The sequence below is a fragment of the Tenrec ecaudatus genome, chromosome 3 (genome assembly GCF_050624435.1).
Source record: "Tenrec ecaudatus isolate mTenEca1 chromosome 3, mTenEca1.hap1, whole genome shotgun sequence".
Taxonomy (NCBI): Eukaryota; Metazoa; Chordata; class Mammalia; order Afrosoricida; family Tenrecidae; genus Tenrec; species Tenrec ecaudatus.
Window position 1 is genome coordinate 112,015,541 of NC_134532.1, and position 25,189 is coordinate 112,040,729.

At 43.9% G+C, this 25,189-nt stretch overlaps 1 protein-coding gene across 1 annotated transcript; it reads left to right on the forward strand.

The window, feature by feature from the left end:
- The first annotated feature begins 497 nt into the window (after positions 1–497).
- On the forward strand, positions 498–23,982 carry ETNPPL (ethanolamine-phosphate phospho-lyase). The gene is made up of 13 exons (XM_075543536.1): positions 498–553; positions 6,593–6,711; positions 6,987–7,146; positions 9,061–9,135; positions 13,767–13,857; positions 14,255–14,371; positions 17,741–17,823; positions 18,618–18,843; positions 19,933–20,087; positions 21,445–21,534; positions 21,720–21,850; positions 22,227–22,285; positions 23,938–23,982. The coding sequence occupies exons 1-13, from the start codon at positions 498–500 to the stop codon at positions 23,980–23,982; spliced, it is 1,407 nt and encodes a 468-aa protein (XP_075399651.1).
- The last annotated feature ends 1,207 nt before the right edge of the window (positions 23,983–25,189 follow it).

The window sequence follows — 25,189 nt, forward strand, 5'->3', positions numbered from 1 at the left end:
TGTGATCTCTTGGGAGCACCTATATTTGAATGTTTACAAGGGAAAAAAAGGGGGATTTACGGAAAATGAGGTGGGGGCGGGGCAAGAAGTGGGGAGGGGTGCATGCACAAGCAGGAGGCGAATGGGGAAAGCGAGGCAAAGCTAATAAAATAAAAGGCCAGTTTAAAAGAAATCTTAGGGATGGGGCAGGCGAGTGGTAACTGCAGGGTAGGGAGAGGAGCCAGTTAGACTGGGGCTGTGGGTGGGTGGCCAATGAGTGGCTAGCTCAGTGACTTGCCAAGCAGGCACTAGGCCGATGGAGGAGGGGAGGGGGAGGGTGGGGCTTAGCCAAGGGCAAAAGCAGAGCAAGATATAAAAGGGAGATGACCCTAGTGGGAGATGCCATACCTGATCTCTGGCGCTCAGGACCAGGGGCTCAAAAGACAGAGAAGGAGAGGGCAGCAGGTGCATTGCCAGAGACCGGAGACCCCCTGGGAGCCCCCAGAAGCCCGGTCACCATGTGTGAGCTATACAGTAAACAGGACACCTTGGCGCTGAGGAGAAAGTATATCGGGTAAGGCGTCAGGAAGACAAGCAGGTGGGAGGGCGGGGGAAGCTGGTGCGGAGCTTGGGGTCGGGGCAAGAGAGAAGCTGCGGGAGACCGCGCACAGAGTCAAAGTCACCGGCGGCTCCCAGCCTGCAGCGCGCGCGCTAGCCGCCGCTGCTCTTGGGGCCACCTGGGCTGCAGGCTGCACGTCCGCCCGCTTCCCAGCGGAGCGCTGGGGAGCCTCGGGCAGCGACTGGGTGGCCGCAGGGCAGGGAAACACTCCACAGCCCAGATCTAGCCGGGTCGGCAGCCCGCCACGGTGACTGGGAGCGAGTTGACCCATGAAATGTTCTGGCCCAAGAGGAGAATATTCTGGTAGCATGGGTACTGGGATGCAAAAGAGCTCCCCATTCACTCCCATGCGTAGTTTTGGAAAACTATGAATAGAAATGCTTTTGAAGATCCTGTGAAAACAAAACTGTGAATGACAGGTTTTGTTTAAAGTGAATTTGGCTTCTTGCACGCTTGGTTAAGGGGTAAAAGGTTAAGCCAGGCCATAGGGAAACTTTGAGGCCATCTGCAGTGGGGAAAGACTGGGATCCAGTTAGCAGCCACCTGCTTGGTCTCCAGCGCTATGCCCTCGCTCCGTTTGAAAACGGGACGTTCCCTGCTGGCTGCGTTGGCTTTGCCTGTGTTGGTAACTGCTTGGTAATAGAACGATGAGCACACATGACTGCACATACAGCTCAGCCTGGGCTCTAGTCTTCTGGTGTTTTTATAACTTGCTGATAGAGCGGTTACACTCACGTCTGATAACCATAAGGCCAGTAGTGCAAAATCACCAGCCTATCCACGGGAGAAAGACAGAGCATTTTACTCCTATTAATGGCTAACATTTCGGAAGCTCAGAGGAGCAGTTCTCCCCCGTTCTTGGGTGTTGTAAGAGTCTGTATCTACTAGTTGGCAGTGAGTTTGGGTTTGGGTTGGGCTCTGAAAGCAGGAATCACATTCTACTTCACAGAAGCAAGCCAGTGAGAGTAATAAACAAATTAGTGCTCTATGACAGATATGTTTAGATGTACATAAGTAGAGACGGTGACACCCTGGCCATCCAGTGGTTTGTGACTCAGAGAGACCCCCCCAGTGGTTCTCAAGCTTCCTAACACCGGGACCCTTTCATACAGTTCCTCATGTTGTGGTGACCCCGCCAACCATAAAATTATTTTCATTGTTACTTCATAACTCATTTTGCTACTGTTATGAATCAGGCGACCCCTGTGAAAGGGTTATTCAACCCCAAAGGGGTTGCACGCACAGATTGAGAACCGCTGCTATACTATAGAGTCTATAGGATTTCCAAGGCATTGTAAGCCTTTATCGGAGCAATTGTCTCATCTCTGTCAAGGAGCTCCTTGTGGTTTTGAACTGCTCACCCTGTGGTTTACAGCCCAGTTATAACCCATTATGCCAAATCAGTAGCCAGCACTATTTACATCAAGTATATTCTGCATTAGGGGGCAGTTCTCCTCTTTACTACATAGTTAATATGAGAGTTCACCGGATGACCACTTCATGGAAAAGCTTCTACGATTGCTTCAGGACCCTCGGACCAAGACAGTCAGTGAATGACTCAAGAGGGCAGATTCAAGAGCACTCTGGGGTAAATCCCTAAAGGTTAATCTGGACTCTTCCCTTGGATGGCTAGGGTAGTCATCCACTTTCAGACACATTCTGCCTGAGGGTCTAATGACATCGCCGGTTAATGGTCAGAAAGAACTCACCGGAAAGTAGACCTCCTTGAATGCAAATAGATATAATCCTATCACAGATCTCGCATTGTACTTCAAGGTCTCAGGCAATGTTCTTTCTCTACTGATTTGGCCTACAGTATCTGGCAATGTTTCATGTTATGCATAAGGTTTTCAGTGACCACTTCCTCTAACGAAGACAGCTAATTCTTTCTTTGTATTCCCTTTGACTGACCCTACTGGCATTTGAAATACCAGTGACATCTCTTCCAGCATCACAGCAACACACAAGCCACTGCAATATGGCAAAGTGACAGGCAAATGTTGGTCTAGACTCAAAACAGGGAAGTTAATCAGCAAATAGTAAGTCTGAAACGATTGGTCTCCTTAGCTAGCAGCCGAATCTTTCTCTGGTTCTCAGTCTCTGCACCACATGGTAGCCAAGTCTCTCTCTAGTTCTCAGCTTCTTAGCCATATTTCCCTTGGACATTGCCTCCATGAGCCAAGGAGCCCAGCTGCCTGTCTGCCACATAGTCCCATAGTCTTGAGTCAGCTGAGATGATCCTTGGCGCTCTTCCTCTGAGTGGTCATGCCACAGTATCTGATACATTTGGTCTCAGTGGTCTCTGTCACTAAAGGCAGAGGTCTCTTCCAAGATCCTAGGGGTTACTTTCCATGCTGATGCTTCCAATATGATTCTTCCTTAAAGCAGGTGGTGGGATGGGGTGGGGTAGGGTAGGGACACGTAATTAAACTAGTCAATCCCCTCTATAAGTGTTCCATGCACCCTATTTGTATAGTCCCGTTCAATCATTTGGTGGGAGTTGCAGAGACTTGGGTAGAAAAGCCTTATTAAGAAATGTCACTGCCTTACAGTGTTCTTAACCAAGAATTTTCCTCAAATTCTAATTCATAGATATAAACTAACAGCTGTTGTAGGTATAAAATAACAGCTGAATTAGAACCAATAAAAATTTTCATTAAATATTATTTTCATTTTGGCTGATGATACTGAACATCAGCATCAACATAAAATAGCTAATCTTGGGCAATTTTAAAACATAAGATTGCCTATGGGAATTCTGGCTGTCTTGGAAGAAGTACAGCCAATATGCTCCAAAGAACCATGCATGTCAAGACTTCGCCTCATTCATTTTGAACATGTTCTCAGGAGAGACCAGACCATGGAAAAGGACCCATACTTGATAAAGGGACAGCAAGGGAGGGGCCAAGATGGTAAGCTCGGCAAATATAATATCCAGGCGCTCTACAACAAAGACCTGAAAAATCAAGTAAAATGGCTATTGATGTTCAACTCAGCTTCAAAGGAAAAAATATATAAATAGATCACATAACAATTATAGGAAGAGCATGAACAGGTTATAGGAAACGAATGAAAATGGTGCATAAGGAGGCTGTCAGAGCTGTGAATGACCCTTTTGAATGATTACAAACAGTGTTCTTACCGGGGAAACAGCCGGGGGCTCACCCAGGGCTGCACCAGCAATTTTCAGGCAGAGAGTGTGTGATGGTCCCACCCCCACACAACTTCACATAATCTGCTGGCTAGACTGCACCATACACCAGTAAAACCCCAACCCCATTGCCAGTGTGATGCCACTTTTTTCCTTATCTCTTCACTTAAATTTGTCTTCTTCCTCTTTTACTTCTTCCCTTTGTATTTTCTTCCTCCCACGCCCCTGTGATTTTGATCTGAGGAGTGGCTAGCCCACCTCCAGCCATGCATGCGCAGTCAGTACAGCTTGCTCTCACAGAGCCCCAGGCACTGATCCTCATCTGCATTCCGTGGCGAGTGCTCGTGCTCTTACTGAATTATGCGTTAGTTTGCTTGTTTTCTCTTTCCTCATAGGTCTTCCTTTTCCCCATCCCTTCTGCCCAACATTATACTTGTTCATTTCTCTCTCTCTCTCTCTAATATGATGACAACTGCAAAGCTCAAAGAGGGAATGCATGGTGTAGCTGCCGAACATCCAAGTGGAGGGGAAATCAAGACCATATCAAAATAGAATGGACTGCTGTATACTAAGGGGAATAACAAACCATAGGGTGCTTAGGTGATTGGTCAACGACGCTGAGACATTTAGCTGTACGGATCATGACAGACTATGGAAAGCCTTGAGAAGAACTGGAATTTCAGAAGACGTCATTGTGCTCATGCACAATTTGTACCTGGATCAATAGGCAGTTGTGCCAAAACACACACACACACACACAACCAAACAAGGGAATGCTGCGTGGTTTCTGATCGGGAAAGGTGTGCGTCAAGGTCGATTCCTCACACCATGTGTATTCCATTTGTATGCTGAGCTAATCACAGAGGCTAGATTAAATGAATGTGGCATCAGAATTAAGGGAACGCTTAACAACCTGTGATATGTAAATGATACAACCTTGCTTGCTGAAATTGAGAAGGCCTTGAAGCACATGCAGCTGAAGAACAAGGATTGAAGATTTCAGTACGAATTACAACACGCTGTTAAGAAAACCCAAATCCTCGCAACTGGACCAGTTGGTAATAACCAAATAAATGGAGAAAAGGTTGGAGATGTCAAGAATTTCATCTTGCTTGGCTCCACAATCAGTGCTCAAGGAAGCAGCCGTCAAGAGATCAAACAATGCATTGCGTTTGGATAAATCTGCAGCACAAGACCTCTTTAGAGTGTTGTGAAGCAAGGAATGTTACATTGAGGAGTAAAGTGTGCCTCACGCAAGCCGTGTATTTTCCATGGCACCACAGGTGCATGAAAGTTGGACACGATGTAGAAGACCGGAGAAGAAGGATGTATTTGAACTGAGATGCTAGCAAAGAGTATTGAAAGCACAAGAGACTGCCAAAAACCAAACTCGAATTAGTGCCAACTCATGGCAACCCTGTAAGACAGGGTGGAACTGCCTGTGGGGGTTGCCAACTGTAACTCTTTATGGGAATGGAAAACTTCACCTGTCTCCCATAGAGCAGCCGGCGGTTTCCAAACGCTGAGTAACCACCATGCCACCAAGGCACAGTGTGGGCTCCCAAAAGGACAAACAAATATTCCTTGGAAGCACAGCTGTAAAGCTGCCTAGAAGCAGCAATGGTGAGACTTCAACTAATGCATTTTGGACTTAGTATCAGGAAAGAACAGACCCTGGAGAAATACATCCTGCTTGGTAAAGTAGAGAGGCAGCTTGACAGGATGGGTTGACATAGTTGCTGTAACCATGGCTCAGCATATCAATCGTGAGGAAGGTAGAGGGTCCGGTACTATTTCTCTCTGTTGTACATTGAGTCACTCTGCCTCAGAACTGCCGCGGAGGCTCCTAATAACAATAGGTTCTTCCAAATAGCCCAAAAGTCATGAAAGATCTTGTCGTATGGTCTAAAGAGTGGATCAATAGTTTAGATCAGGGGTCTATTAGCTTTTGAGACTGAAGAGACACTCTTGTCCCTCACGACAATTTAAAATTTATTTGAGAGTCGTACATTAATTTTTATAGACAAATGAAATCACCATTATCTGAATAATACCCTTTAATTTTTGTCAAGTCTATTTCACAGATACATGTAGGCATCCAAGGAATCACATACGGCTCGAGAACTGCAGTGTGCCAACCCCTGGTTTAGATAAATAATTGAACTTCATGACTTTATAAATGGGAAATCCAATTGATGAAAGATGAGTACCACTTTGAACCATAGACCTGGTCTTCTAGAAAATTTGTACGAATCATTTCTTTGTAAATTAAGTCTTTAGAGTCATGCATTTCTTTACATATTAGATTGCAGCGAGGAGGCAGGGGAGAAGGTAATTCAATCAATGACAAGAAAAAAGCTTCAATTTTTGGTTTTCTCAACTTCCTGTGGATCTTTCACAAGTTTGTTCACTTTCTGTGCCGTGTCCCCCTCACCTATGAAACTGAGAGTGCTAATAACTTCATATTTATAGGACTCTTAGGAGAATTAAATGGTGTTATGATTTTGTTTCCTTTTTCCCTGATACAACCAGATTCCCCACAGGAAAATTAGTCAGTTGTGTGGGTCATTAGGACTGACACAGACTTGATGTACATGCCTATAAGTAGTGTCATCAAATCCTGGCCAACTAACTAGAACAACCAGAAGAGATCGGAAGGGTGTCATGAATGGAGCATTAAGATCAAGTGTTCTGGGCTGATATGGGGAGGAAAAAAATGGCCCATCACCCAAATGCTTTCCCTTCCCTCTAAGGATCTGTAACTTTCCATTGAGATGACTTTTCTTGAGCAGGGAAATTACTGAGCCATCCTACTGGGACAGACTGTGTGCTTTCCTTTCTAGGCCCTCCTGTAAGGTTTTCTTTGCTGCGGATCCCATCAAAATAGTGCGAGCCCAGGGGCAGTTCATGTTTGATGAGGACGGCGAGCAGTACTTGGACTGCATCAACAACGTCGCTCATGGTAAGTGTCCTGGCCCTGCTGAGCTGGGAAGAGACGTCGATGGAGCACGGCAGACATGGACTGTCTGTTAATATCTGCCCCAGGAATGTCGGTGGCTGCAATTTCTGTAATGGACAGTCAGCCAAAGGGAGAAATTACAGCAAAAGCCGTAGAGGGGACCACACCAGGCTTGGCCGTTTGCTTTCTCTCTTTCCTTCCCTGCTTCCGAATGCCCCTCGCTTCCCAGGCTCTGGGGCTGTAACGTGTTTCTTGGGCTTGCATCTCCTCCATTTCAGTGGGACATTGTCACCCCGAGGTGGTCAAAGCCGCTGCGAAACAGATGGAATTGCTCAACACAAACTCACGGTTCCTCCATGACAGCATCGTGGAGTATGCCAAGCGCCTTTCAGCGACCCTGCCGGAGACACTGTGTGTTTGCTATTTTACAAACTCAGGGTATGTGTCTGGCTTACCTGTCCATCCCCCTTCCCACCAATCTCAAAGTCAAGTTGGCTCACATACAGCTCTCTTCCTGAGGCCTGGTGGAACACAGATGTCTAAAAACTTTCTGAGATCTTTGCCATTTATTAAGATACCACACCTCCGAGATCGGATCTTTCTGGTTCCTATTTTATTTCTGGTTTCTATTTTAGATCAGAGAGCAGATAATCTGTCCCAAGGCTTTTGAATAAACCTAGTACCGCAGTCTGGTGGTTAACCTGTGTGTGGCACTATGGTTTATTTGGAGGAATATGGGGGAACATGCCCTTCAGTACCCCCATAGACAAGATACTTAGGTAGTGACCCTGGCCAAAATGGTCACATCTGCTATTTACTTAAGAAAATCTAACTAGTCAAAAATGCTCATCTTTTTGGGCAATTGACTAAGTAGATAAAGTTTTATGGGCGAAGATGGTTCTTCCAAATGCTGAATGAGGAATGTGAGGAATGAATGAACTGCAAAACAGGTTGTAACTTTGTAAGATTACTTATGTACTTAGATATTTGTGCATATCCCCCTCCTTCCTGCCAACTCCCCCACACACACCCCAATGGAAAAGAAAACAGGAAGAAATTCAAGGGAATAGATATTGTCTAATTTTCATATTCTGTAAATACAAATTTTTTCATATTCATCCAATAAAATATTATAAAGACATTAAAATGTATGATTTTGAAAACACGTACCTAATGACATGTTGAAAAGTTTGCAATGCAACATTATCAAGAGAAAAAACTAGAGACAGATAAAAATGCATTTCAAAAATATGTGTGGATTAAAATTAGCTATTAGAAATTCTCTAAATGTTTGATTATATGTGATTTATTCTTCTGTTTTCAATGAGCAGTTTTAAAAGCAAATCTATGAACAGAAGATCATTCCCTTTTTATTTGGTGAAAAATTAAGATTGAACTTAACTTACTACCTAAGTATCTCGTCTCCAGGGATCCTGAAGTGCATGTTTCCGCATATTCTTCCAAATAAACCATGGTGATAAAAAGTTGGGTACCATGCACAGGTTAACCACCAGACTGCTGTTTCTAGGTTTATTCAAAAGCCTAGGAACTTAGAGTTTTAGCCTCAATAAATCAAATGTATAATATGTCACCACTTCTGAAGAATCCTATGCTGTTAAAGAGGACGAGTCCCAAACAGTGCTGCCCGCTAAAGACCATGGGTCAGAGATCCTGGGTGAGTTACAAGAACATGGTCCTCAAAGCCATATTCTCTGAAGACTGGGTCTGTCTCTCAAGAGCAGTGAGACCTTTATCTGATCACTTAACCCAAGGTTATTTCCTTCTCCATGGAAAAGAAGGGGTGCTATTTGCCCAGCAGAGTTGATTTGAGAATAACAACAAATAAAATCCTCAGCGTCATTTCTGGCATAGAGCAAACATTCTACAGCGGTTTATTTTCTTCTATGCCTGGAAAGTATATTTTGTCTCTCTGGGCCATATTGGAAAATGGTCTCCTCCATTTGATAGCTTAGGAAACTAACCGAACAGTGGATCAATACAACGTTGTGTGGTAGCCAAAATAATGAGCCCTCCCATTGAGACCAGTCTACAAGCTTCTCACTGCTCTCAAAGATCGTCAACGCCAGCCAGATGGGGCTGCACAGGGCTAAATTTTGAAATGGACGGTATCATTTAGTCGTACTAGGCTAAATGTACATCTGTACATCTCGTTCCTTATTTAAAAATATCTCATTCTTTATTGAACATTGTTTACTAGACTGGTGAGTGAGATCGCACTGTAGGGGGAAGTGGGGTTGCAATTCATTACTTTACAACTTTTCAAAAGCACGTTGAAATATTTTGTAAAGGATTTATGGCACATGACCCCTCTCTGATGTGTTATCTTAATAGATCTGAAGCCAATGACTTAGCCTTACGCCTGGCTCGGCAGTACCGAGGCCACCAAGATGTAATCACCCTGGAACAGTAAGTGTTGGATGCGAGATTTCTATGCAAGACACTCTTTGAAGATATAGTTGCATTGGCACTACGCACACTCACACCGTAAGCACGTCTGGGGAGGAAGGATGTCAACAGCAGTTTAAACTTAGACTCGGGGTGGTCAGTTCTTTCTCAAAACCTGATAATGGGTGATGTACTGAGTGGTCTCATGAGCTGCACACAAATCAGGGCTTTAAAGCGAGCGTTCAAGTGGACTCCTACCGTGTATAATTAATTAATCAACTAATGCTTTTCAAAATAAAATGCAATTCATTTCTCAGCCCAAGTATCCACTTCACTACTGTGATTCTCCACTAGCAAGACTTTGAAAAGTCACCATTAAGAACCAATGTTTAAGAAAACAGTCAAGTAGAATGTAGTACTTCGTCCTTTATGGCCATTGACAGTTGCCTCTGAGGTGGCATTGCAAATATGTATTTGTCACATTTTATTTGGTTCTCTAGAGCTTATCTGGGATTGTAAACCAATGAATGTCACTTTCCTCCCACTAGAAAGCGACAGGAAGCCTGGCAGTTTCCATCTTGACTAGGGAGGTCGTTGTACCCCTCATTCTCCCCTGACTCCACTCCCTCACTGACGGCAGATACAGGATTGAATCAAATTTGGGTCTCCATTCCTTTAGAGGCCCCTCTCCTGTTGTGTACTGGGTGAAGCCTTTGTCTCACTGCTCTAAAACCAAGGAATTAGGAGGTTCTAGAAAAGAAGCCATTCCTCGCATGTTCCAGCTTCTAGCGGCGGCTAGTGATTGGTGACTGGTGGCGCCCTTCTAGCTGCAAAACTCCCAGCGTTCTGAATGGTGCTTCCAGCTTCGTCTCCTCTGACTCCAACCGCACTGCCTTTCTCTCTTTCTTGAGAGCTCCCATGTTGGCATTAGCTCCCAGGATATTGTAGATCGTTTGCCATGGACTACTCTAGCCTGAAGGTTGGTGGTTCAAGCCCGCCTGGCAGTGCCACAGAAAGATTTGGTAATTTTGCTTCCATAATGTTTGCAGCCTAGGGTGGAGTTTCCAATAAGTAAGATGAGCACTGGCTTCCTTGCTAATCTGTAGTGAACAATTTCGTGTTTTTTTCCACCCCATCCAAGATTCTGCTTCTGGATATGGCTGGCATAGGTCTCTCTCCAACAATGGATTCCACACCTCCATGAATGTACAATCCCTTTACCCAATAAGCAGAGTAAGCAAGTATTTGATGTGCTTACCAAGCCAGGTGAAACTTCACTACCCATTAGCAGCTAAAGGCAAGCATGCTTACCTTGTTACTCTGTGCCTGCTTACAGTCTGGAAAACCCTCCAGGCTAATGCCCCTCTGCTGCCCCGGATGAGGAGCAGGTTACCCTGCACTCACTACCGTCGATTCCATGCTTTCTCGTAGCGACCCGACACGACAGGGTCGACCTGCTCCTGTGATGAAAGTCAACAGCCCTGCCTCGCTCCCACTGAGCAGTTTGCAGCTCGCATCCAAACAGGCAAGCCCTACGCCATCAGTGGCCCCTAGACGACCCTAGGCACAAAGTAAACTTGCACCTATCCGCTCATCTTTAGTATAGAGCAATTTGTGTGTTGTTTTACAAAATTGGGAGATGTTTGGTGTTCTTGTCTTTTTTGAAATCTGGAGTGTACTGTACAATGATAGTACATCCTAGTACAGACTGGCTGCACTTCAAATGCTCACTAGACAGGTCCGTATATCAGGGACAATCACATGATGAACAGGGCGGCTATGACTTGCATGGCACATCCTCCAGGGTTTTCAGGTCGTAGTAGTGATCTACATTGCAGGAATGTTCTCATTGTTCTCTGTCAGTGGTTCTCAACCGTCCTTAAGCCTCGAGCCTTTAATCCAGTTCCTCATGTTGTGGTGAACCCCAACCATAAAATTGTTTTCGTTGCTATTTCATAACTGTAATTTTGCTACTGTCATGAATCATAATGTAAATATGTGATATGAAGGATATATTTTGATTGCTATAAATTGAACATAATTAAAGCATAGTAATTAATCACAAAATAATATTTAGTTATATATTGTGAAATATCTATGTGTTTTCCAGTGGTGTTAGGCAACCCCTGTGAAAGGGTCTTTCTACCCCCAAAGGGCTTGTGACCCACAGGTTGAGAACCACTGTCATATATACTCCCCCCAATTTTAAATTATCCAGCTTTCTAATTTGTGCCAGTCTAATTGAGCTAAAATGTTATCTCTTATTGTCCTAATTTCTAGCTTTTTAATGAAGAGTTTGGGTATCTTTTTATGTATTTATTGTGCATTTGTGATTTCTCTTCTGAGAATTAGACCTTTGTTTTCTGTGCCCAGTTTTCAGGATTCCCATGTGTGTAGGTGCGTGTATATTTGCTTTTATATCCTGGATCCAAAGATCTCTGCCTGGACTCGAATGTGGAATTCACTGGGGACATTTTTCTAACATGCCAGTGTCCAGGCTCACCCCGGACTAATTGGACATCACTTCTCCAGGCCTCGGGGAAGAGCAGATGTTCTCACATTCCCGAGTAGTCATAATTTGCATCCAGAACTCAGAACCACCCCTAATTTTAGGTTCTACTCCTTCTGAGTCTGAGACAATTGAAGTCTCTTTATCCAAGTCTTATCATGTGTCTTTCAACTGTGTGCATGAGACCCTGCAAAAAGCAATCTTTGATTTTAATGAAATCTGATAAGGAGAATTCGGGTACGGTTGGTTTTCAAAGCTGTGTTACTGTGGCTCTCGCTAGATCGCAAAGATGTTCTTCTGTGTTTCCCTCTGCTACCTAGAGACCTGCTCGTATTGAATCCACCTGGAGTTCGCTTGATTAACAATTATGCGGACCCTGAGCGCTCCTTCTCGCCCAGTGATCTCTGGGTTCTTGTCCCACACCCAGTTATCCCGGTTACTGTGACAGTTAGTATCGCTCCATCTCTGGTAGGGAAGCACCCTCTCTGACCTTCACCTTTCATAATTTCCCATTTAGACCCCCGCCCCCGAAAAGGGAACATCACATCGCTTGATTACCACTCAATCTTTGTTTTTCTCGAAAAGACTCCTGTTCCTTCCCAACCAATATTTGCCCAACATTTACAATTGGACATCCTTTAGAGATCACCCCTACAGAAACACATGCCCATTTGTGTAAACAGCATGGGGGTGGGGCATACCTGACCCCTCTGGCTGCCCCTTGACACGAGGCAGAGGTCAGACATGCCTCCACCCTCCATCTTTCTTTACCTGCTCTGACATCAAACATTGCTCCTAAGTCACTCTATCTACTTCTCTGCGGAGTTTGATAATTCATTGCCATGGCCATGTAGAAATTAAACAAAATTCACAATCTTTTGGGCTTACTAGGGGAGCTAAAGGCTACCACAAGCCAGGATTCGTTACGAGTAAGAATACAGTAATTGAATGCTCCAGCATCATCTCCCCTCAACCAGTCATTTCTGACCCATAGTGACCCTACAAGACAGGTAGTCTGCCCTTCTGGGTTTCCAGTACTGTAACTATTTATGGATGTAGAAAGCCTTGTCTTTCTAACCCTTGGAGCGGCTGGTGGTTTTGAACTACTGACTTTGTGGTGAACAGTCCAATGCATCACCAGAGCCCTCTCCTATGCCACTTTCTCTGATCTTCAGGCTCTCAGCCACATGGCCCCTTGGTCTCTGCCTCTATGGGTCAGGAAGCCAGTCCACTGTTCTACCTCAGAGTCTCAAAGTCTCAGTGCTGCTCCCTTCTTGCCCTGGCCTCTGGGCTCAGCCACTTTGGACAGCAAACAGATCTCAAATGAGCTGCACTGCTAGCTCTTCTTCCAATGGTCCCGAGATTTTTTGTTCTTCCTGCCAAGACAGCTCATTCTTTTTTTTAATTTATTTTTCAGGTCCACACTCTTTATTATCCACCCCTTGACAGCTCATTCTTATAACCAGGGAAGTGATGACTAAAATGGACCGAGCCCTTCTATTGGTGGTACACACATCTTATTTCATGCTCCCACCCAATCATTTGGTAGGAATTACAGAGACATGTATGGAAGAGCCATATTAAGAAAATGTGCTCTCCCACACCATCCTGCAATATAAAGTTGTCTTTTAAATGTATTGGAATATAACTATCAAATACATTTAAACATATGACACTTTCATCACTATAAAAATACTCCTTTCATATTTAGAAAATTCAATTTATCAGTTCTAACATAATCCAAAGAGATTAGTTGCCTTTTCTTTTTCTTTTTTTTTTTTTTTGTAGTGAGTGGGTGGATGTGTGAGTGAGTGGGTGGGTGAGTGAGTGGGTGGGTGAGTGAGTGAGTGGGTGGGTGAGTGAGTGGATGGGTGAGTGAGTGAGTGAGTGAGTGGGTGAGTCGCCTTTGCTTTTTCTAAGAAGAAATTTTTTGTAAGGACACATACTTTGCTTTTCATGTGTTTTATTACATGTATAGGGAAAATGGGGCAAATTAATAACCCTTCTTATCATATTAGATCCAATAGAGTCAAGTCTGGCATCAACGTTGAGATTCTTACTGCATGATATGCAATCTGATTTTCATGTACCCCCAAATCATCCTTCTTTGAGTGATTTTGTTCACTGATCTTTTTCTTTTCAGTGCTTATCATGGTCACCTGTCATCTTTAATTGACATCAGTCCATATAAGTTTCATACTGGCAAAGATGTTAAGAAAGAATTTGTGCATGTGGTAAGTACTTTCAAACCTGGCCTCAGGTAATTATCATTGGGAAAATGCCTAGTGTTAATGGTTTCTTGAGGACATGGCAGGGGAGGTTAGGGGAAACAGGGAGCTAATAACAAAGAGTCCATTTTTGAATTCTGTGAAGAACTGAATTCTTTGTACTGTGAAGAGCAGTTTGGATTCATTCCCAACAGTTAACAAGGCTGCGTCTAAGTCACATAAGTAGCTGTTGATGTGACATTTTCAAAAATGTTAAGGAAAAAGAATAGCAAAAGACCTTAGACTAACCTCAAACCAAAGTCACCTTTCTGATATGCCTTTATGGGAATATGCCTCTTTTTTTTTTTAAATTAATCCAGTTGCCAAACAGGCAAATAAAGCAAACCTGCATTGTTGTGTTCAGGCCCCACATCCAGATACTTACAGAGGCAAATACAGAGAAGACTATGCCGACCCAGCCACTGCTTATGCAAATGAGGTGAAGAAAATTATCCAGGATGCTCATGACAGCGGAAGGAAGGTTTGTATTCACAGCATCAGAAAGATCGTCACATTTCCTATCAAGTGGATTGAAATGACGGTGACACATGGGAGATCTGAGAAAGGACCAGATCTCAGGCCCCTTTGTTTTCTCTGGTTCATGCATGTCGGCCCGGGGTTATGGGTGAGATCCATTCCTAACTGTTGTGTCCTTAAGTCAGAACAGTTGTGTACTGTTCTTATTGACCCTTACTTTAGTACAAGAAGGAGACCTGGTGGCCCTGTAGGATAAGCATTAGACTGCTAACGACAAGGTCAGTGGTTCAAGTCCACCAGCCCCTCCTTGGGAGAAGGCTGAGGCTAAGCGTTCCTATACAGATTTACAGCTATGAGTCAGAATGGACCTTTATAAGTTGTTTTCGTGTCCTTAATACTACTACTACTGTAACGAACAGTGTGTAGCTTAAGACAAAGACCTTTTTTCCCCAATGACTTAAACACTGCATGTGCAGCAAGTGACAGTGATGAAGAATTTGTTGAGACTAGAGGATAATTCCTTCATTTCAAAATGATGGCTGATGACACGGCATTGAGGGGCAAGTCAGGTTGCTCTTCATGACCAGGGACTGTTTATGTTCCAAGGGCAGCGTTACTATGGTCATGCCTCTAAAAGGTCTACCTCGATTTACTCTGACAATGCAGTCATTCGATCCTTTCCATGAACTTCATCCTCTGACAGCTTCCGTGGGGTGCGCTCTAACCCAGAAGGCCCGGGGAAAGGGAATGATGAGAGGGCTGGCCCAAGGACAGACCACGCCAACTGAGAAAGAAGCATCAGGAGTTAATATGGTAACAGGAAAAAGCAGAGTGACCTCGTGTCACATTACTTAATAAAGCAGAGGTTCTCAACCTGTGGGTCGTGACCCTCTTGGGGCTCAAATGACCCTTTCACGGGGGTTGCCTGATTCCTAACAGTAGCAAAATTACAGTGATGAAGTAGCAATGAAAATAATTTTATGGTTGGGGGTCACCACAATATGAGGAACAGTATGACAGGGTCACAGCCTTAGGAAAGTTGTAATAAGGCAAAATAAGACCAGGGGTTCTTGTGCTTCATTACTAGTCTGTAGTGAACAATTTCACTGTTTTTCACCACATCAGAGATTCTGTTTCTAAGTATTGCTGCCTTCTTTCTCTCTGCCAACTCCACAGCACCTTCCTACAGAATCAACATCTCTTCAAATTTATAATCCCTGTTAGAATCAGGGCATGGGTGGGATTACCCACTAAACAAGGTAAGCACAAGCTTACTTGAGCTTACTTGCTAATTGGGAGTGAAGAATTTCATATAGGCATCATCACTTTTATAATGAAAAGCGTGTGGAATGGGTCACTATAGACCAGTAAGTAAGCACAAATAAGCTCATGCTTACCTTTAGTGGGTAATCCCACCCATGCCCTGACTCCAGACCTGCACAAGAGCCTGGGGACATTCCTTGAACCAGTTCAGCCTTACTGAACATGGAGCCTGGGGATGCTCTGCTCCTGGTTAGGTGAAGGCCGAGGGATATTCTTCCAATGTGCACGTAAACTTCTAAGACAGAACCCAAATCTTTGAGAACAGAAGGAGCTTCCGTTTTCTCCATCTCTACCCTATTTCTCAGTCATTTTGAGATTTTGTATGTGGAGTTCTAATGCATGCTAGCACATTCATTACCTTTAAACGGGTGTATGGCTTACAAGTATCAATAAAAAGACCCTTCATTGAGATAAAATTTGGGCCTTTTCTTTTTCCAGTGAATTTACATATTATTGTCTTGTTGTCTGGAGCATCATTTGTATTCTCATTTTTCTTGTTTTTCCTCCCATTCAATTTTTATAGCTTCCTGTGCAATATAGCTATGCATAGGAAGAAAAAGAGCAAGAAATGGTGGCATAGTGGGCTACACATTGAGCTTCTTATTGCAAGATCAGCAGTTCAAAACCACCATGGCAGAAAGATGACGTTTTCTACTCCCAGAAAGAGTAGCGGTCTTGGAAAACCACAGGGATGATTCCGCTCTGTTTAAGGGTTGCTATGAGTCACGTGCCACTGGAGGGCAGTGAGTCTGGTTTGAGTTTTAAAGTGTTGCTCATCATGGGGAACTTCATACTAGACTTATGCTCCCAAAAGAGAATTGGAGTCATTTTCTGGGATCATTAGCATTCAACAGTTTGGGACTGACGCTGCCCCTTTAGGAGCCATGGGGGCAGCGTGGGTTATGCACGTTCAGCCATTTGAACTCCATCCCAGGAAGAAAGATAAGGTTTTCTACTTCCCAAAACATGTACAGCCTTGAAATCTCAAAGGGCCAGCTCTTCTCTATCCTATAAACTCACGATGAGTTGGAATCGACTGGGTGACAGTAGGTGCGTCAGTATTGTTAACAAATCTTAAAAACAACGCACAAATAGAAGATGGATTCTTCAAAGTATTAAATGGACTTGTAAGGTTATGACACTGCACAGCAGAAATCTCTTTAGCCTAATAGATTAATGTTACAGATAAAGTAAACTGAATAATTTAACAGTGAAGGACAACCCAAGTAATACTGTTTTATCCAGTGTGGTCAGAGGACTAGAACTTTAGCCCCACTGAATTCTTTTCTCCTATGCTGGCTGAGCTTTCTCTTCTCATTTCAACAGTATCTACTTTCTAAACCTACAGGTCACCCTTTGTGAAACTTCCCAATTCTGTTCTGGTTCAGACCAAGAACTTGAAAGTCTGCATAATAAGTGTCATCTTTGGCCACATCCTTCCATTTCCTTAATGCAAAACATAGCCTCACGCAATCCTCCTTCTCCAGTCTAAGAAAGCAGGCACCTGTTGGAATCTGGGTCGTTTTTCTAAAAGTTCCTATCCAAGACAAGTCATCATGTCACTCTTATTTAGTTCTCTGAAAGAAATCTTGGTGATTAGGCATTGGGCTGCTGACTGCGAGGTCGGCGGTGCCAACCCACCAGCCACTCCGCAGGGGAAAGATAAGTTATCTGCGAAAGCCCTCTGCAGGGTTACCATGCACCAGAATTGACTCAAATTGACAGGGCGTTTGGTGTTTGGTTTAATGAAGTATTGCGTTGAAACTCACTGGGGAGAAATGAAAAGCAACCTCTCGCCTTCATCTCCATTTCTCATGGGGGTTTCTTGGATTCTCTACCGTTTCAGAAACAAGTGCTTCGGACCACTAGCCTTTCCCTCATAGACCACTCCTCTCTTCTTTCATCATGTCTCTTTAATCGAAGACCTACGTGTAATTTGCCACTGGTCTATGACTGACTGGTTTTTAAACCCTCTGCTCTCTAAGGAATCCTCTGTTTTCGTGGGCAGAAGGGGGCCTAATGGACACTGACCCCATCTTCTCTTACATAGATTGCTGCCTTTATCGCTGAGTCCATGCAGAGTTGTGGCGGACAAATAATCCCTCCAGCAGGCTACTTCCAGAAAGTGGCAAAGTACGTACGTGGGAGGGCACCATGAGAGTTTTGGGGGGGAGTTTGTTTGTTTCTTTTTTCCCCTACTGAAAACCGAGACAGGTACACTTGAATAGGGCCACCTGGTTTTTAAAATAGTGGGATACTTCCAGATTCACTGGCAATAATCACTCCTGCATTTTAGAAATGCCTCCTCCTATCCCTGATGTAGCAAATGAAGGCTTTATAACTGGGCCCGTGGAGTTGCTGGGTGGTGAAAATGGGTTAACTTGCTTGCCTGCTACAAGAGGTTGGAAGTTGGAACGTCCCCAGAGACCCCTCCAGAGAAAGGGCTCCTGATCTATTTTCCAAGAACCAACTCTTGAAAATCCTATGGAGTGAAGCCTGACTGACACACAGAGGGTCATCACGCTTCAAGGTCAACTCTAAAGCAGAGCTCTTCGTCCCAGAGGGACTGCAGGACTCTGCTCCAGCCTTCCGACTGGTGTCACCTCCAATTGGCTAGGACCCAAGCTTTAATAATTAGTAAATAATTGCAAAATGGTCCTGCTAAAACTGACATCTTGTTCAATTCTTTCTCTTCCCTTGTAAAAGACGACACAGTTTACGTTTAGCAGCACAAAGCCGCGTAATGTGGGACATACCTAATGTAGAAACTGCGTAATGATGTGGAAAATCAATGACATCACATAGATTGCATTGTGAGTTTTGGAGATAAAAATATTTTTAACAGTTTACAGGCTACAAATTAAACTCCTTTTAAGTAGTGGACTTTCAGTGACCTGAAAATGTTAGATTTCTCCATTGCTTTTCAGATACGTACATGGAGCAGGGGGTGTGTTTATAGCTGATGAAGTTCAAGTGGGCTTTGGCCGAGTTGGGAAACATTTCTGGGGCTTCCAGATGTGCGGTGAAGACTTTGTACCTGACATCGTCACTATGGGAAAACCAATGGGCAATGGCCACCCGATGGCATGCGTGGTAACAACCAAAGAAATCGCAGAAGCCTTCAGTAGCTCAGGAATGGAATATTTTAATACGGTAAATTTGAGTCTCTGACTTTAAGGTGAAAAGGAAAACAAATGATGTATGTTCCTCCACTTTCTGTCAATGTGCTGAACATAAAGTTCCATGTGGTTACTTCAGAACCCCAGCCAAACTTTGATCTAAACAAATTTCATTCTGTCTAGTATAATTCTCCCTGGATTAGTCCCTGTGTGCACTCCCACTTGCTAAAAACTCTTATAAATGGTTCTTTGATCATTGGAAGGACATTTGTTGGTACAATGAGGTAAGGGAGAGATTGTTAGCTGTAAGGGCACAAGTTCAAACCCACCAGTTGCTCTTCAAGAAAAAGATGAGGCTTTCTGCTTCTATAAAGATTTACAGTCTTGGAAACTCTCTATTGGGTTGACTTGATAACAGTGGAGGGGGAGAGGGATATGATAGATGGCTTCCTGGCTTATCTCTTGAGAATATATTTCATTTGCAGGTGCTAGAACCTCTTTGTGTGTTTTTTTATCAGACAAATTTAACCTCTCAAAACACCTTTAAGATATTTAGAAGAGTCACTACTATAAATATTATATGGCTCCCAAAAGAGATACTGGTGGGTTATCTTTAGGAAACATTTTATCTCCTTGCTTTTAACCATTCAAAACCATGCTCTTTAAACTTGGGGAAATTATTACAGTCTGCATTGTAAGGTCTGTTGCAATCAGCACAGAATTTGAGTCTAAGTATATAAATTACTTGAAGCAAATGTAATTGCTTCCTGGGTTTTACTAAATTCTCCAAGAACTGAAATCTGTGTTTCTCTTATTGACCCACATGCCACCATCCTTCATTCCCAACACACTGATTGTGTTGCTGTTGCAAATGAACTAATGCATTCCCCCAAGAGGCCCTCACACTAGTCATGCAGCATGGAGAGGAGAATTTGGAATGAACTTGTACTCAATCCTGAATGATAAACCATGCTACATTTTAAAGTTAAGAAATGAATGCCACAAGAGAACATGGTCTTGAAATTGCATCTTCACATATTGGTTATATCTGAGTCAAACTTTTCATGGATGAGGTAATGTTATTAAATCTACCTTTATGTTTCTTCTTCATATTTTCCTATAGTATGGAGGAAATCCCGTGTCATGTGTTGTGGGTCTGACTGTCTTGGATATAATTGAAAATGAAGACCTTCAAGGAAATGCTACCAGAGTAGGGAATTACCTTATTGAGTTACTGAAAGAACAGAAAGCTAAACATACTTTGATAGGAGATATCAGGTATGTTCATCATGTTGTCATTATGTAGTGATCCGTTTTTCCAAAATGAGCATAGCTTAGTTTACCTACTGGATCTAAAATCAATTATATACAAGTAAATCTAAAAGTCACTCCAAAAAGTGTATAAAACCCCAAGTCATTCAAAATCCAGAACTCCCATATCACTCTTAACATCTGAGGCTATCTCCTGCCTAGTTTCTATACCTTTATTTGAATAAACGAATAAACAAGCAAACTAGAATCATTTGCTCACCCAAAAGATTGAAAGAGAAGCATAGAGTGATTCTAAATAGTCTGTTTAAATTTATTTTCATGTGGAGCAGAACGCAAAATCATAAAAGAGACCAGACTTACTGGCGAATAAAGACTGAGGGAGCCCCGAGATGATGGCCCCTTCCTGTCGGGTCTACAACTGACCGCTCCGTAAGAACAATTAACCATCGAACCACTACCCAAGGACCGAATCCAGGGGGCTGGAAGAGAAGGGAGAATGCAAACAGAAAACACGGGGATGGGAGAAGCAATGTTACCTGGAGGGCATTGGAGGAGATGAAGTCAAGCAGCAGAGTATAAATTGTTGAGCGTAAAACAATGATCAACTTTGTAAACCGCCGCCTGCGGCATCATAAAAAGTTTAGAGAAGTTTTAAGTGGTCACCTGGAATACTGGATTTTTTTCCCCCTCCAAAATGTGAATAGACATTGTCCCCTTATCCCAAGGAGGGAGGCAGGCAGAGGAGGCTTGGCACCCCTGGGAAGAGTCACAGCCTCAGGAACCCCCAGAGGCGGCTCTACTCGGTTCGACAGGTTTCTAGGAGCTGCAGTGCTTTGGTCTGGGTTTTATTCGGAGTTGCTTACTAAGCGGCAGACCGCTAACGCACTTTCTTCTAGAATTACATGAGAAACAATAAACGAGACCTGGATGGCAAAGGACTCGTTTCAAAACAAGAAAGAACTGCGAACACAGAGCCGGTATCTTGACTTGGTCAGAATCAATTACAATTATCCCCAAAGGACATCGCAGCTGGCTCCAAATAAAACTGAAATTTGGTGACTAAAGCCAAACTCACTGCCATTCAGTCAATTCTGCCTCATACTACCCCTGTAGAGAACAGAGTACACTTGCCCTTGTGGCTTCCGAGGCTGCTGTAATCTTGACGGGAGTGCCAGGTCTCAGCTTTCTCCCCAAGGAGCGGCTGGTGTGTTTGAACTACTGACCTTGAGTTTCGCATTCTAACTCCTAAATCGCTATGCCACAAGCGTTCTAGAAACTTGGGGAGAGTGCTAATTCTGTTGTGTTTGTGAACAGCGCAGAGCTACCTAGAGCATTTGCTGAGTGTTTTTTTCCCCACCCTCAGGGGCATTGGCCTATTTGTTGGGATTGACTTAGTGAAGGACCAGCAGAAACGGACCCCTGCCACCGCCGAGGCTCAGCACGTCATCTACAAGTAAATCCACCCCATGCCAAGGTCCAGCCACTTGAAACCCCTGTTTGACTTCCTCCCACATCCAAACACGGGGACATTCTAGCTTTAAAAGTGTGTTTCCTGCATGCAGAACCCCTCGCTTCTTGGCTCACGTTGCCCTTGAATAACTAGCCTTTGTGGGCGCTTGCCTTTTCGGCACTCCTTAGGATGAAAGAGAAACAAGTACTTCTCAGCGCCGATGGACCTCATAGAAATGTGCTCAAAATAAAGCCCCCAATGTGCTTCACTGAAGAAGACGCAAAATTCATGGTGGAACAACTCGATGACGTCCTAACAGGTCAGTTCACAGCCTTCCAAGATGCCACCACCACTTGCCTGCCCCTGAGCCTGGTCACCGTGACCTCTGTGTGTCTTGTACCGGAGGTGTGGGAGGGTTGAAAGAAAGGACCGCCCCCTTGCTGCCATGGAGGTGATTCTGTCTCCTATCATGGACCCGGTAGGGCAGGGCAGAACTGCCCCTGTGATGTCCATAGCTGTAAATCTCTACAGGAGCAGACACCTCAACCTTCTGGGTTTGGAATGTTGACCTTGAGGTGGGCAGCCTGCTGCATAACCCACTAATCCAGCCTGGCTCGGTAAAGCAGTAACTGAAAAATCTCAGGTGGCCTTCCTGCTTTGTCTTCACCCTTTCGGTTATGTCTTTCCTGATTTAGATTTAGAAGAAACCATGACCGGGCGTGTCATCTCTGAGAAGACTTCGTACATAACAAAGGTAAGATCCTCTTACTTTTTTCATCCTAGAGGCAAAGGTTACAACTTTGGGGGTTGAGAGGAAAGCAATGTCATTTTAAAGAAGGAAACATAAATAAATAAACAAGTAGATAAATAAAGGCAGTGGCCTTGAGAACAAAACCAGCCTGGGCCAGGCTGGCTTACTGCTGCAATTTTGAGCGCACAATTAAAATATTTCCAGTCCATTGGAAGGAAGGGAAGGAATAACACCAAAGAATCATTCCTGCTGTCCCCAAAGAACTCAAGCCCACAAAGAGGAGCTTCACAATACAGAGGGAGCTGGTAGCCAATGTCTTCTGAGCTCCATCCTGCTTGTCCCAGGCCACCTACCAAGGCTTCTCAGACTTCTCTCTAATACCCACAGACGCACTAGCAGTGTGACCTGAGGTGGCAGCGACTGGTCCTGACAAGAACAAACCAGGGTGCTTCCAGCGGCAGCCTGCGCTGAGAACCATGCGGCACCGAGTGGCCTACTTTCTCCATTTGACGGGCTTCCAGCAGAAGGCCTGTCCGTTCTCTCCCCACACTGCTCGGGTGTGAGAAAGAGCTCCCTGGGTTGGCAGAGCCCACGGGCAACACTGGAGAGGCTTTGTTGGGTAATTTGTTGTTTATTTATGACTGATGAATAAAGGAACACTTACTGTCCAAGCCTGCCTGCACGGCCAGTGTTGTCAGCAGAATCTTTATCATGGTGAGAAAACTGGAGGCCACTTAAATAAGAGCAAATGATTTGCTAGCAGAACTGTTTCTGTCCCTTTCCTAACAATGCCAACCAATGATAGAAATCAATTATTATCCGGTACTCAAGAGCAGGACAGAAAACGGACCAAACATTCAAAACCCAAACCGAAACCAAACCAAAATCACAGTGGTCCCATAGGACAGAATAGAGCTGCTCCGTGGGGCTCCTGAGACGGCAGGTCTTTAAGAAGCAGATCGCCTCCTCTTTCTCCCTTGGAGCAGCTTGTGGATTCCAACCTCTGACCTGTTGGTTAGTCATTGAGCACATAAACACTGTCCCACCAGAAGCTTAGGGATGTTTGCGCCATTAACACGCCTGCTTAGGAAATTTTAGCTTGGTGTTATGGCAACATCTTAGGCCTCTGGGTGGGGCAAACAGCTTTCTCTCAGCTACAAACCTAAAAGTAGGCAGTTGGAAACCCCCTGTGGCACCACTGCAGAAAAGACTGGTGAACCAAGAGAGGCTTCTGGTGCACGCTTTTATTCTGAAACATGTGGGGTCTCTGAGTTGAAATCTATTTGAGAGCACTTAGCAACAACAGAAAAGGTTAAGAAGGAACGGCCAGTGTTGGGTATCCCCTACTGTGTTTGTGTTTGTTGGCTTGGGAACTCAGTGCTGTGGAGACTTGGGTGGTGTGAGATGGGCCACTCACTGGAAGCTAGGTTCCGATTTTGCATGGTTGCCTAACAAAGCACACTGGGAATTGCCCCTTGAAACCAAAGCCAAAGAAACCCCCAGCATAAAGAAATGGGTGCAAGAACAAGCATTCACTGAACATTAAGAGGCTCAAGACCTGAATGGTTAGCATTTAAAACAAGAGGAATGTGCAGGGTGAAAAGGCAATGAGTGCCTGGTCGTCTCCGTTAATGGTTCCGCTGTACCCTCTAAAGGCAGGACTTTCCTTCCAGGTAAATGAGTTTGAGTGCATCCCCTAGCCGGCTAATTTTTTCACCTGAGATTGGTGAAAGTCCTGACCTTTATTAAATGCAAGCTTCCAATTCAACATTAAAGTTGGCATGTGTCTCATGTTTCATTGTTTTAAATTAGAAACAAAGTGCAATCATTTCTGAAACTTTGATGACTTTGTTCAAAATATGAATTCTATAATTTAACTAATTAATTTAATTTGTAATAATATAATTATTTATTATCATTATAATAATTTAAAATGCAATGAGTTTTATAATAATTATGAACTCATGAGTTCACAGCTCATGTGAGGGGATTTTAAAAATCTGTGGGAGGGTCCGTTCTACCCTGCCCTATAGGGTCACTATGAGTCAGCATTGATTTAATGGCAGCAGCAGTGATATCCCAGGGATTGATTGATAATGTTCGCTAACAAAAAATGACAATGGTACCTTTAATGTGAATCAAAGACATATAAATCACAAATACATGAATGAATTCCAGTCTTGCACTTAATGCTAGCCCTAATCTAAGAACAATAATTCTTATGACATGGCCCTGCTTTAAACCCGCCTTCGTGAAGAGATCACTGAAGACAAAGGTGCTATAGCAAAGTGTGGTGAAGAAACTAGATGGTGCCCAACTATCAGAAAGAACAGTGTAGGGGGTCTTAAAGGCTTGGTTTCAAGCAAGCAGCCATATAAGTGAGGCATCAACTAAGTCCACATGGAAAAGGCACACCAGCCTGTATGATCCAAGGATTGTAAATAATATAATCAAAATCTAAAGGAGGGAAAGGAGGGGATACTCAGAGCTTAAACTGAGTATCTGGATTGCAGAAGACTGGGTGACAGTGGAAGTCCAGAATCCATTTGCAGGGTCTGCACATGGATTGAGCATCTGGTGACTCCTCTCTGGTCATAGTGGAGGGATGGGACTAGCCTTGTTATCAGACAGAGAGCATCACAAAGTCAATGATAGCAGACATACTTAGGTTAAAATGTAATATCTTATCACCTGATCCCCCTTTTGACTCATTTTAAAGCTTTTTCCATTGTTTTAAAAAGCAAAAGGGAAATACACATGGGACAAGCTCCTGGTGAATCCCCTTTTTCCATGGACCAGGGTTGTGAATAGTCTTGCTAGCACGTAGAATGCATTGGAAAGTAGATTGTCGCAGATTCACTTAGGTTAAAATTGAGCACCCTGTCATTTGATCTCCCTTATGAGCCA

What these genes read in the sequence shown, in the direction of transcription:
- ETNPPL (XM_075543536.1), top strand. Translation starts at nt 498, where the DNA reads ATGTGTGAGCTATACAGTAAACAGGACACCTTGGCGCTGAGGAGAAAG. An exon ending in ACTTTGATAGGAGATATCAG is followed by an intron (nt 20,088 to 21,444) that starts GTATGTTCATCA and finishes CCCCACCCTCAG; the next exon opens with GGGCATTGGCCTATTTGTTG. An exon ending in AGACTTCGTACATAACAAAG is followed by an intron (nt 22,286 to 23,937) that starts GTAAGATCCTCT and finishes TACCCTCTAAAG; the next exon opens with GCAGGACTTTCCTTCCAGGT.